At 38.0% G+C, this 13722-nt stretch overlaps 1 protein-coding gene across 3 annotated transcripts in view; it reads right to left on the bottom strand.

Moving 5' to 3' along the window:
• Positions 1-1819: 1819 nt before the first annotated feature.
• rapgef5a (Rap guanine nucleotide exchange factor (GEF) 5a) overlaps positions 1820-13722 on the bottom strand; it is an 81884-nt gene continuing 69981 nt past the window's right edge. For all 3 annotated transcript variants that reach the window (XM_017454742.3, XM_053675286.1, XM_053675287.1), the window contains 12 exons: positions 12636-12666; positions 10301-10379; positions 8812-8961; positions 7522-7619; positions 7178-7300; positions 6443-6621; positions 6220-6310; positions 6009-6059; positions 5826-5913; positions 5589-5653; positions 3895-3949; positions 1820-3242 (listed from right to left, as the gene is read on the bottom strand). In XM_017454742.3, coding sequence (XP_017310231.1) covers positions 3124-3242; positions 3895-3949; positions 5589-5653; positions 5826-5913; positions 6009-6059; positions 6220-6310; positions 6443-6621; positions 7178-7300; positions 7522-7619; positions 8812-8961; positions 10301-10379; positions 12636-12666 — 1129 coding nt within the window. In that variant the 3' untranslated portion in view covers positions 1820-3123. The remainder of the gene's footprint in view (positions 3243-3894; positions 3950-5588; positions 5654-5825; positions 5914-6008; positions 6060-6219; positions 6311-6442; positions 6622-7177; positions 7301-7521; positions 7620-8811; positions 8962-10300; positions 10380-12635; positions 12667-13722) is intronic.

Genomic DNA, 13722 nt, shown 5'->3' with positions numbered 1-13722 from the left:
ATAAACAGAGTAGTCATTCTTGCTCTGTATGATAGAAATGAGGTGAGATTCCACTAGACATCATCATATTTTTTTTAAACCAAGAGCTGAGCATGCATTAAGAGAGAAACTGGGAATTAATTAACCTTTGTCTAATTGATTCGAACCTTGTTAGCAGAATAATGAATTAACGACCTCAGCTACAAATATTATTAGAGCGGGTGAAAGACTAAAGGAGGTTGTTTTTTTTTTTTTCTTCATTTTTAACACTGGTGCTGTTCATGACAAGCAAGAACACAGATCACATCATATTTATCTTTGGCTAGAAAAAAAACAAACCCCAAGAGCAAGTGAAAGACAAAAGGTAAGACTTTATAATAACTTCTGTCATCGCAATTATTTTGCAAAAACAGCTGGCTTTTTATGTGTTTAAAGATAAAAATCAAATGGTAGTGAACAGAAACTAAAGAGAGTAAGGAGAATAGGACATATAAATTAGAGGGGTTTTTAAAGAAAAAAAAACACAGAAATGAAACGAATGCTAATTATCTGGTTTTTATTATTTCTGTCTTGTTACTCTTGTGTGCTTGCCATGTTTTTGGTTAAAGTCCATCGCGACCTTGCAAACAGCTTGCCGATCCAACCATGAGAATGATCTCAATACGTTCTTCTTTTGTCAAAGGCGTTCTTAAATGCTATCTGAAAAAAAAAAAATATATATATATATGTGTGTGTGTGTATATATATATATATATATATATAAGTATGAAAATTTTTGCTGGAAAGTGTTAATTTCCCTTATTATTGAAGACTTTTTGGGACGCCCTGCAGTCTACTATTTTACTAGATAAAACTTCCGCTCATCAACAAGCTCTTTCTGAGCAGATTCTGAGAAAAACATCACAGTGTAGTGTAGTTGTTTAGAAAATTATGAAGATTAAGATAAAGTTGCAGGGAGAGGGTTACTGTTTGTACCTTTCCTTACCACATTGCTCATGTTTTAGATTAGCTTGCAAGACTAGGAAAGGCTCAATTTAACTTGACTGGAAACACAACTGGAAACTTAAGGAACTAGGAGCTAGAGTTAAGACTTTGGTCTTTCTGGATGTTTCTGGAAATGTTTTGTGTTTGAAAAATTATTTTCAAACATTCGATCCGTCACTTTATTGCCTTATTTTGATGAAGGGTGCCAATAATTCTTACAGACCAAAAATGTTGCTGAATATACACATCATAAATCGGAAAAAGACACGGAGTAATATTACATAAATGTTTTATTCACTCATTTGCTGTAAAAATGCATATTATAGAAAAGGTGTTTGTGGTTTCTATAGCAACGGAAGGAAAACACACAAAAGGTAACCATATTGCTTTGCCTTTTTGATACATAAATAATACAGAGCATATCTATTTATATTTATGATTGCGGTTTTCGTCTTCGTGTGTTTTGGTGTGGTTACCACATGCAAACCAGCTGACATGGTGTGAAAAAATTTCAACAGCAACAAAATACAATAAGCCTCTAAAACAGGTTTTTCCCCCTAACACTTGAGTCAAGTCACCTCTTTTAACCTTTTAATCTTTTAAGGTTACTGAAAAAAAACCCAAACATACAGTTTACCATATTAAAATATTACAGTATAGTTTTATTTTTATATTTATATATATCAGGAGATTTATAGAAATGATATTCTGCACTGTTATCATCCTTCGTGAAACATAAATAACAAAATGAAATAATAAATAATTATGAATGCCTCAGTCCTCTAATGGCATAAAAATGTCAGTAAGAAATGTGCAGTGTTTATTTGAGCCAAAAATACTGCAAAAAGATTCATGGCTTTCTTTCTTTTTATTTATTTATTTATTTATTTTTAATCATACTCCTTTCAAAAGAGTGTCAGTGTTGAATTGAAATATTATCAGAGTCCAGCCAGCAGAGGGCGCTAAAAATGAGACAAATGGACTCCCCATAGAGCAAAAAGGTATTTCATATTTGTATAACCCAAAAATAAATGAACGTCTGGGCATTTTTAATTTTTTTGTTTGTTTGTATGTTTTTTGCAAAATCTAATAGCTGCACATAAGGCTAAAGTTTCACAAGTTTTAATATTAAATATTAAATCACTCTCCCAATATAATATTTGGCACAGAAATCGAATATGTAAGCAGATGCCTCACGATAAACTTGTACATTTATAAACTTATATACAATATTACACATTACTGCATAAACAAAGATATAATAAGTGCAATTACATTTTGTGCACGCATGCAAAAAAAAAAAAAATACAAATAATAATAATAAATGAAATGTAAATAGCCTCCTGCTTAAATCGATTCGGTCGAATGTGGCATCAGAGAAAGTAAACCTGATGGCTCATGTGAAGCGAGAAACGAACACTGCACTCAGGAGTCTGGAGCATTGCACAGAAGAAAAAGAACCATGTATCCGATAATAATACTGTGTTACGGAAGTTGGGCTAAAACCACTTCCACTGGAAAGATTCAAACAAATATATCACAACGACTGACGATATTTATAATTACAAAGTCTGTATTAACCATGGTTTTGACATCTCTGGGTCCAGACGTAGCACATTACCGTCTCTGTCCTGCTTTTGTCACACGTGGCCTGGATCTCAGGCATCAGTCCCTGAAAACTGCCGTGACGCCTGGGTCGTGTCCCGATATTACTTCTCGACTGTAATATAGTTGAAACATACATAAAATAACAGCACAGTATGCTCCAGCGTGGAGCTCTAGGAAAAAAGACGTGCTATAGAACATTGAAAAAAAGTAGCAACTTCAAAAATCTTCATACGTCTGACGTCGTGTCATCTGGCTCGTCCACACATCGACTAGTGAATATTGACTCAGCAGAGACAATAAAAGCATTATAAACACCACAGGATCATACTGGTATTTATTCATGAAGGGGCTCAACCTCTCCATCTAGTGGTCAAACGAGTGCATGCCACCAAAAACGAGACGGTTTGTTCAGTCAGTGCTGAGGAATCTGACGCGATCCCTCTGTGAGAACCTGCTTACAAAGACGAAAGAAAGACACAGCACACGTGTCACGGTGAGCAGGAGTAGGGAGATGCTGTTGCGTTTCTAGTGAGCATCCAGCAGGTGGAGGTGTTACGCTCTGGGCTCCAGTCTGTGCGAGAGCTCGAACAGAGTCTGCTGATTGTCAATAATATGAAGGTAGTGCACGCTGGATCTCATGTCCACGCTATCGCTCGGGGCAACTTCGCTTCCTGGGAACAGCCAGAAACGGACACCGTTAGTGTTGACCCTGGTTATCAAATATACTGTGTATTTACTTTGAGCTGTTAGTACAAATCAGTCTGTAGCTGCAACCAACAAGTAGCTACAAATTCTTTAGACATTCAGTGCCCCAACAACTGGCCTTACACTTTTTGGAGTAAAACGATTTTCTTCAATACAGGGAACCGTATTAAAGGAAAACTCAGTGTTTTTCAACCGGACCTCTATCTACTGTATCTATAGTGTACTGTCAACTCCAGAATTATTGGCACCCTTGGTAAAAATGTTCAAAATAGGTTGTGAAAAAAAAAAAAAAAACCTCATCAATTAAGCGTCAATTAAAGGTTAGGTTTTTCTATTTTTTTCTTCCAGAGAAGACATTTTTCCTAAGCTTTTGCTCTACCCATCTTTACCAAGGGTGCCAACAATACTGGAGCTGTCAGTACACTATAGATACAGTAGACAGAGGTTAGGTTGAATAAACACTGAGTTTTCCTCTAATACAGTAGACTCGTGCACCGTTGTCCCCGACTGCAGCTAAAAGGCTAATAACATTCCCTCAGTAGTTTCAAAATGGTAAAGAAGCAAAGAATGCTGTTTACAGTTGATCGAAGCTATTTTGCCCAAAAGTAGGAGACTCACCGGTTTGTTCGGTCTGACAGTGGCGTATGTGACGGACGGTGTCTGCAATCATGTGCTGCAGGAGAGAAAAAGAAAATGAGACACATACACACACACACAACAAGAAATTGTGTTCCATTTGCTCCAATTATAGCAAGCTATCAGTCAAGCGCTGTCGTTCCATAAAGAGTGTGCTTGCTAAAAAAGGATCTTAGAGCCCTATTTTCATCATCATTAGACTAGACTAGGGTATACGACGAAGATTTGTGACAGCCCAATTACATAAAATGCCTTGCTTACAAAATGTTTGTATAAGCAACGAACATCACTGAATGACGACAATGGTCACTGGTTTAATGCTTAAATATATTAGTGATTAGTTTATGGGTGGATTGGCACCCTGTCCAGGGTGTACCCCCCCTTGTGCCCGATGCTCCCTGGGATAGGCTCCAGGATTCCCCGTGACCCTGAAAAGGATTAAGCGGTATAGAAGATGGATGGATGGATGGATGGATGGATTAGTTTATGGCTATAAATGAGACTCATATGAGACTATAAATGAGTTTCATGTGAGGTCATGTGATTTGTTTCTGCTGGACCCACAGACTGAACAGATGAGACGTGTGCACTCATTTAGAGTCCCAGTACAAGCTAAACAATTCCTTAAATACAAACATTTAAAGTCCCCATGAAGTGCTCTGAAACACACAGCAAATTTTTGATGTCTTGTCTTAATTTACACTGAAACAGGAAGTCAGGGCGGGGCTTATCGATGGCTCATCCACCTTTTTAAATAGCATTTAGCTTACCCCACGGTCTGGGCTAAGCCATACTTGACAGTTTGTACCATGGATTTGTATAATGTTGGGGGCGGGACACTTCAGATTCTAGAGAGCATTTGGTTGGAGAGGAAATCTGATGAGAAGCTGAAGTGCAGAATGATGTCATCAAAACTGTTCATCCGTATCGGTGGTAGAGAGACTGTACATTTTAAATGCCTCTTCTAAATGCAAATTTTCTCATTGTTTCGGAGCACTCTAGCTTATAGATAACCTTAAGTATGAAAGAACGTATTCATAATAAAAGCAACAAAACTTCTATTTTGACGTCATGGGGACTTTACGGATTTGATGGACCATTAGGACGCCTTTCTTTCTGGGGAAAATGTAAGAAAATGTTCAAATTGTAATAAATAACAACTGTAATACAATTTCAACTGTAAAAAAAATGCTTTAGGTCGATGTATTTAGTATTTTAATACGCGTTGATATTTATGTTAGGTGATGTTAATAGTGTAATTCCACAAAGCTGGGCTTTAAGGCTGCAGGAAAATGCAGCTTTGAACGGCGACCTGTGCTAAAAGGAGAAGTTGAGATGCGATAACATGATTTTTTTTAACCAAACTGAGATTTTAAAATCCAAGAACTTAAGTGTCACACCCCTAATGTGCTGCTCCGCCCACTCCTGCGCCTTTATTCTAGCCATAAAAATAAACAACAACAGGAAGAGGGGAATAACTGGCACACCGATGTTATTCCACTGACATTTATGTCTGTATAAAAATAAAGCTGTCTCTTTACTGCTTTATTAAAAGCCTGTTTTTTTTGTGTGTGAAAAATATGAAAATGGTTTTAAAACCTTTTGGTTATGACCATGGCTGTAAAACTGGACTGTTGTTGTTGGTGTTTTTTTTTTTATTTTTTAGAATCACTCACCAGCTTCTCGAAGTTGACGAGATTATCATGAAATGTTTTGTTTCCCTCGTGAATAAAAGTGATATCTGGAGAGAGAGAGAGAGAGAAAAAAAAAGGGAGTAATTCATAAACATTTTTCTTTGGAAAGCTTAGCTATTAAAAAGTATTATATGCCAACATTTGAAGCATTCGATATGGTCACGTTTTCACACTAAGAATGATTTGTAGAAAGGTGAGAACAGCGGACAGAGAGCTTACCTTTAAGCAGCAGAGGCATGAAGGGGATTTTGGGCGGCTTCATCTTCCTGAAGGCGTCTCTGTAGGCCTTGTGGTTTAGAGACGGATCCTGTAGCAGAGCACACAGAGTCAAGACCATCTGCCCACGTCGACATGTTCATGTAACAGCATGTTAATATTGCCGGTATGGCGTGTTTGACTTACAGTTAATAACTCGAGTTCGGAGAAAAGCTTCTTGAATTTTCCAGGAACTTTCTGCAGGAATGTGAAATGAAACGAGCTGTAATATAGACTGTAGCGTGACTGTGCCGTGTTTAAATGGAACAGCATGTAAAACGTTCATAGCCCTGTGATAGTGAGTTAGTTAAGGGTTTTGTGTGTGTGTGTGTGTGTGTGTGTGTGTGTGTTGTTTTACCTCCCAGGTCTGATTGAGTCGACTCACTGCTGCCGTGTTTAGGCCCATAATGATGGCAAAGGAGGAGTTCAGATTCCTCTGTGCTTTACAGCTGTGGAAGGGAAACACACAAATTGTACATACATTTAAATTAATATTTCTAAACCTAGATGTTAAAGTCTGTGATAAGGGGGTCACCAGACGTGGCTATGTTATTATTACACTAAGAAGATGAGGCTCTTACTGCGCAGCGATCTTAATAAACTTCTTGAGCAGCTGGACTCGTTTTCCGAGCGAAGGACACAGCAGGACCTCGGACATGACCCACTGCTGAACCTCGTTACAGCGCTGCAGGAGCTGCTCCAGCGCCACCGTGTGGCCACTGCTCGCCTGTCGACTGAACGTGTAGTACACCAGCTCTTGCTGCGGAGGACGAGACGAGAAATCCGGGTTTGAAATCAAAATTTGACAGCTATACAATCAGAATTAGACATCCTCTACGACCTGTGGACGTCCTTTCATGCAGGTATCACAGTTACAGATGGGTAACAAAATTCAAGGAGAAACTTCTACACGTCCAAAACCTATCATAGGTGTTCAATTAGGATGAGATCTGCTGAGGGGGAAGGCCATAGCATATGATTTACATCATTATCATCCTCATTAAAATATTGTGCCTTGTGGTTGTGGGAGGAGTCGTCCCGGACGAGACCACACCCATCAGGATAGCAATGCTTCATCGTAGGATGAAGGTGATTAGTCAGAAGAAGAGCAGTGCAGGTTTGTATTGACGCTTCTCTCTAATGGGACACGTGGACACCCATCATGATAGTAAAAATAAATAAATGCCCCCTACACAATAATAATTTAAAAAAAATTAAAAACACTGGTTTTTCCATTAATTTGTCACCCATCTGTATATTCTGCTTGAGACGTGACAATGTCAGAACGCTCATCCTTCACCTCTGGAAAGCCTCACCTCGTGTACAGAGTTGAACAGGCTCCAGTCGAGGTTGGTGAGAGCCACAGACACGTCCCACGTGTTGATGCCGAGGAGACGCGACGGCCGCTGTGCCAATTCCACGCAGTCTGTTAGGGGAGGCTGCAGGCGCACAGAGCAATGAGACATTTTTCTAATAATATCTGTGAGACATATTTCAGCGGCCAAATACTTGTACACGTAGAGACACAGATCAGTATCCTAAACATTCAGTTACACGCTTATAAACAGTAACTCACTGACATTTATTAGGCAAAAGATTTATTAAGATTTAACCTGGACGTGGACATCCGCTACTGTGCCTCTAAACGTACTAAACTTACCAGAATCTCATTCAGGTCTCTCCAGCAGGCCATCAGTCTCCCAGGAAGAGCCAGAGACTCGGAGAAAATGCAGTCGTGAGGCTGAAGGACACGTTTCTCTAAATAAACACAGTGAAGGGAAATGTCACGAAAGTCATAACGTTCAATAAACACGAGAGTATGTGTACAGTATCTGGGTTGTCAAATTTCAATTCCAAATGAAAATATTTGGTATTTGAATGACTTGAAATATTAACTGGCCTGTAATTTAATAAACAAAGTGAGTATTAGCAGTAGCATTGAAATCAAAATTTGTGTTGCCTCCTTAATCCTCCTATTTTTTTTAAAAAAAAAAAAAAAAGAAAGAAAAAAAAGGAGGTAAAAATGATAAAATGATCATAATTGAACATGTTTCAGTTCTCTTTCTTATACATTTGTTGATGTTCATCTGTCAAGAATCATTTCCCTGATGGTGTTCACCTGATCCTAGTTTCTCCTTTGATTAATTTGTGTTTATTTGTGTATTGTGTATTGCTTTTCTTTGTTCAGTTCAAACTCTTTGGTTGTTTACTATTTTCCCGGTTCCCATGTTTTTTCCCGCGGCGTGTTGCATGTCATGTTATTTCCTTTCTTCGCTTTGGTTTATGAATATGTGTTGTTGCATGTGTCCACCTGCATCTTGATTCGCGCTACAGTCTTGGACTCTTTTTTTGCATTCACAGAAATAAACTACACGCCTGACGACACATACAATCTAACTCTCAAATGACTTCCTGTTCTTTTCTGGGTGCGATATGCTCGCTACACAATGGCATTGTACAAGCCCAGTAGTGCACTATGTGCCCAGTAAAATGCCATTTGAGAATCGGCCACAGAGACTATGAATGCATGCTGAAAATAAAGCATATACAGTAATAATAATATAATACGATAAGCCATGGGAGGAAATGTGTCACAGTGATTTTATCACAGGAAAGGCCATTCTTAGGCACAAAAAAATCCAGGGTTCAATAAAACTTTTATTGCCGTGTTCGCTGTAAACATTTCTGCTGCATCTAATGTAGTCTGTTAACAATAAGCGACATAAAAGACAAAGATTAGGGTGTGGTGTGTGTGTGTGTGTGTGTGTGTGTGTGTGTGTGTGTGTGAATATTGAGGCGTTTTACTACAGCCTCAACTGCAGCTCAGCCAATCAGATTTTCAAACAAAACTATGGATTTTATAATCACTTTTAGGAGTCATACTTGGTGTGTGTGGGTGTGTGTGTATGTGGTGGGGGGGGGGGGGGGGTGTATGTATAGGACTGCAAACCTCCGGTGTAGGTCTGGGCCACCAGCACCATGTCCTCTACAGGTTTCTCCATCCTCTGAGCCACGGTATGCAGGAGCTCCTGAGCCACTACTGTTGTCCTCACTCTCATGCTCAGATACGAGTCTGAGCTCACGTACACATGACACATTACTGAGATGATAGAGAAAGAGATAGAGATAGATAGATCGATAGAGAGAGAGAGAGAGAGAGAGAGAGAGAGAGAGAGAGAGAGAGAGAGATTTGGTGTTACAGATAATAGTCCTAGTTGCATCAGCAGCAGCACTAAACAAAGTTAAAGGAGTAATTAGAATACTGTAGCACTGTACATCCTTAACCACACACACACACACACACACACACACACACACACACACACACACACACACAAGATTCAACCTCATACCTTAATTAGCTGCTCATACATAAAACATCCAACATCGCCTCCAGCATTTATGAATAATTATTTCATTCAGTACTCTTTAAATACATAAATATCCCCCAAGTGAGAAAAAAATAGCGTATAACTATATAACAGGGAAATGAAGCAAGCGAAACACAGACTACGTTCACAGCACAAGTGTCCGATATCTACTTTCTACCTAAACGTGACACAGATTTCAAATTTCCAGAGCTGTGTGAATGCAAAAATCCGTCCTCAAATCACGTTCAAAATTCAAATCCGATAGTGTCATGTGACCACGAGGAGAATCCTGTCCACATTCCTTCTTAAATCACTTAACTACTCCTTATTAAGCACTGTTATTGTACATCAAAGAAGAAGCCAAAACGTTTAGGCAACATGTTTTCATAGACTTATGTTAACCATCTAAAAGTCAAATGTGATCGTAAAAAAAAAATAAAAAATAAAAAATCATTATTTCTCTCCCAGAAGAGTCAAGCTGAAAATAAATCTTGCTATATATATATATATATATATATATATATATATATATATATATATATATATATATATATATATATATATATATATATATATATATATATATATATATATAATTGTGCATTATGTTTAATGCTTTCTTACAGTCTCTCAGCTCTACACCGTAGGTTTTCATGTGCTGCAAATCTCAAGTTTAAACTTGTAACAAGTCATCATATTAAAAAATAAATTGGATTATTTTGAGATACTGAGACATCATTTTAACTCCTAATTTTGTTTTCAACTGGCAGAAAGACAAACTAGTGAGGCTTCTGCAAATTTAATAAATGCTCTTTGGTTGTAATGATATATACACAATGTGTCTTCTTCTTTCACACTGTAGTAAATCACACTCTGGGTGCCACTTACCGAGTGCATGTCTAACTAAAATCTACTTGCTGAGGTGAAAACACACAAAAAATATGGATACACTGTTAACAATTTCGACACGTTTAATGTTCTGCCTAATATTGGTTTTTTTTTTTGTTTTTTTTTGCATTCCACGTGGCCGTCCACGTGGCTTCTATTTTGAATAAATGGCTCGCTCACCTTCTCGCTGCTCACTGTGTGCTCCACGGAGCTGGACGCCATTCTCCCGCAGACTCAACTGCTGGAAAAGAGCTTTGTTCTACAAGGGCACGGAGAACAGAGCAGCACAGTGAAAAACATGTCCATGTGACGACTAAAGGAAAACCAGAAACACAAACTGCCCATGTTTCAATCTCTGGGAGATGAAAAGGAATCAAATAGGGAAATGTATATGATATGGCTGTAAGACTTCATTTAAATAATAATAATAATAATAATAATAATAATAATAATAATAATAATAATGTTCCTTTAATTGAATGTTAATAGTTTGCTACACTATATGTTTGTGCTATGGATAACTGTGAAAAATGTTTTCATCATTATGTACAATTGTGATTCATAATTTAAATGTTTTGGATTAGAGGTATAACATAATGACGCTAACGCCGTACAGTGTGCACTGTATCTCAAATAAATGCCATTTGACATATAGCCACAGACAAAGCGTGACTCCGATACGTGAGTTCTGGAAATGAACTAGCTAGCAGTGGAAGGCTGGTTCTTTTTTTCTTTATTTAGAAAAAGTTATGCATCATTTTTTTTTTTTTTTAAAGACAGAAAGTGTGTCATGAAGGACATTTATTCAGAGCTATATTTATAGATCAAGCAATATTTAACCAAAGGTCATTTCAATCACAAACTTTAAGAAGCATTTTGAGCGCGTTGTGGTAGACGACTAAAGATTTCAAACAGCAATTAAAAATAAAAATTTCAAACAGCAATTAAACGTAAAAATTTGTCATGATATCTATAATAGACGATCGTTAAAATAATTAAATTTAACTTGATATAAACTAGTACCTTTATATCAAGTTAAAGAACCCTTAAGTATACAAAGAATCTTTTGAAGAACTGAATACAGAATTTTAATGAATACAATCCAAAAAGCTTAAATATAGGACCCTTAATGTTTACTTGTGTGTTTGTTTGTTTGTTTGTTTGTTTGGATTGTGCATATGGGGAAACTCAAGGTTCTATGTAGAATCCCCAATCGGAAATGGTTCCATACTATAATCTTTAGAGGACTCTAATAAACCCTTAACAAAGAAGGTTTTTACTTTCTTAGAGTCTACTGAATACAGGATTTAATCAACATTATCCAAAAAAGGTTAAATATTGAATCTGCAATCATGATCCATCTTTTATTTTTTGGATTGTGTTTATGGGGAAACATATCAAATGTTCTATGGAGAACCCTATAACCCTTTAGAGTTTCCCTTATAAGATATGGTTCCAGACTAGAACCTTTATACATAGGACTCTGAGAACCCTCTAAGAACTATACAAAGAACCTTTTTTACTAATAAAGTACTGAATACATGGTTTACTTAATATAATCTAAAAAGGTTCAATCTAGAACCGTAAATGGTTTTAATAGAAACTCACAAAAGGTTCAGTGTAGAACCCTATAACAAGCTGTTTCCCCTATCAGAAATAGTTCCAGACTAGAACCTTTTTAGGAAGCTAAGAACCCTTAACAATACAAGGAAACTTCTGTTGTTGTTGTTAAAGAGAGTACTGAATACAGGATTTAATGAACACAGTCACTGTTTTATAATGGGGGGAATCTAGAGCCCTTAAAGCTGTTATGATCTCGCCGGCAGATGGCGCTGTGGCGGCAGAGAGCGTGCGTGCACGAGATTGAAATGTTTCCTATGGACACGTGCCTTTGTTTTGGTTTTTGTTCTCTTCCTGTTTAAGCACTGGTTGATGTTCGGGGGTGTGTCGTTATTGATCCCAGCTGTCTGTGTTCTAGCTTGATTACGTTTGGTATTTAAAGCCCTCGTGTTGCTTTGTACTTCGCACAGTATTAATTGAATAACTGAATGAATGTTTAGGTGAATACGTCTAAGTATGCCAAGCAGTCGTGTCATCGTGTCCATAGGAAACAGTTCAATCTTGTGCACGTGCGCTCTCTGTCGCCGCCCGTACCCGTCGACGCCGCAGCGCCATCTGCCGGCGAGATCGTGACAAAAGCTTTATTAGATTGTTCTTTTGGGAATACACCTTGAAAGGTTCTATGTAAATCCTTACATTATATATGGTTTAAAATGGAACCATTTTAGGTAGCGAGTAATCCGTAACTATCCAGAGAATCCCTGGGCAACCTTTGTTCATACAGCTAAAATAAAATATATTCTCTTGTCTTGGCTCCTGAACAACGCTATCATTTCACTTTATCCACTTTAACAGCATCACGGCATAAAGAACATCACAGAACGCTTCTACTGCTCAGGTTTAGACGGTCTAATAAGATGCTTTCGTGTTCGTTCGGGATTTTCCCGCTTCTTACCTTTTGGTGAGGTGAATAATCATCCACAGTGCTACGAGGAAACAGGGAGAGAGGAAAGGGTGATTAGGGAGAGACATGAAAGAGAATAGTAACCACACACACTCTCACACACACACACACACACACACACACACACACACACACACTTCCGACACGGCTGTCAGAGATAGACTGAGCTTTTCACAGCTGGTGGTGTGAAACACTGAGTCATCGCACTGCAGCAAAGAGACACCACCCTGAACACGGCAATGAGGAGGATCGCTCTGAATCCATAAGTCTTTCAATGCCGTCAGACATCTCTGTCTATCTCCGTCTCCGAGCCCTGTATAAACAACCCAAGCTCAGGAAGTGAAAGAGATAAATGACTCTTCCCCCGGTTGCTTTCTGGACTCGCTTAACACAGCTTTAGTGTCTGTGCCGAAGGCCGTCGCTGTACTACATCATTACACTGTCAGTGTAACACACCATCTGCTTTGCGCTTGACAACAACACTGACTTTGTGTTTAGAGAACTAATAACAGACTCCGTCTCTGACTGGATGAACAGAAACCAGTCTTTGTGTTCCAGCATCAAATAAACAGCTTAATTTCCTACCATTTATCCAATCGTGTTTTGTCTTTATAAAAAAAAAAAAAAGACAGACGCTGCGTCTGATATCCCTTCCTTTACAGATTACGAAACGTTACAGATTTACCTAGCAACAAGAAAAAACGCAAATACAGAAGTATTAAAAAAAGTTATTTCTTCGTATTAAATTAAATTAAATTAAAAAACACTAAGCAGGTATCTGCTGGCTTTAGTGGCCCTTTAACATTTTATGTTTTCTATTACATGTCGTTCTTTAACAAGGGGAAAAATAAATAAACATTGATACTGTGAAGTTCCTGAAGAGACGGTAAAGAGTGATTTGTTTAACACTTTTGGAAGGAGTCTCCAGTGTCAGCACTGTTAGCGGTAAGGCTGTAACTTTTAGCTTTCTGACACTGGAAAGAGAGACAATAAGAACGGCTGGCGAGAGAACGATTGTTTATACCTGCTACAATGAAACGAACTTCTTTCGCAGACATTCCTCAACATTAAGTCTAAC

This window comes from Ictalurus punctatus, chromosome 24, assembly GCF_001660625.3.
Source record: "Ictalurus punctatus breed USDA103 chromosome 24, Coco_2.0, whole genome shotgun sequence".
Classification (NCBI taxonomy): Eukaryota; Metazoa; Chordata; class Actinopteri; order Siluriformes; family Ictaluridae; genus Ictalurus; species Ictalurus punctatus.
The sequence above is the reverse complement of the archived record's forward strand: the minus strand, read 5'-3'. Positions and strand labels throughout refer to the sequence as shown.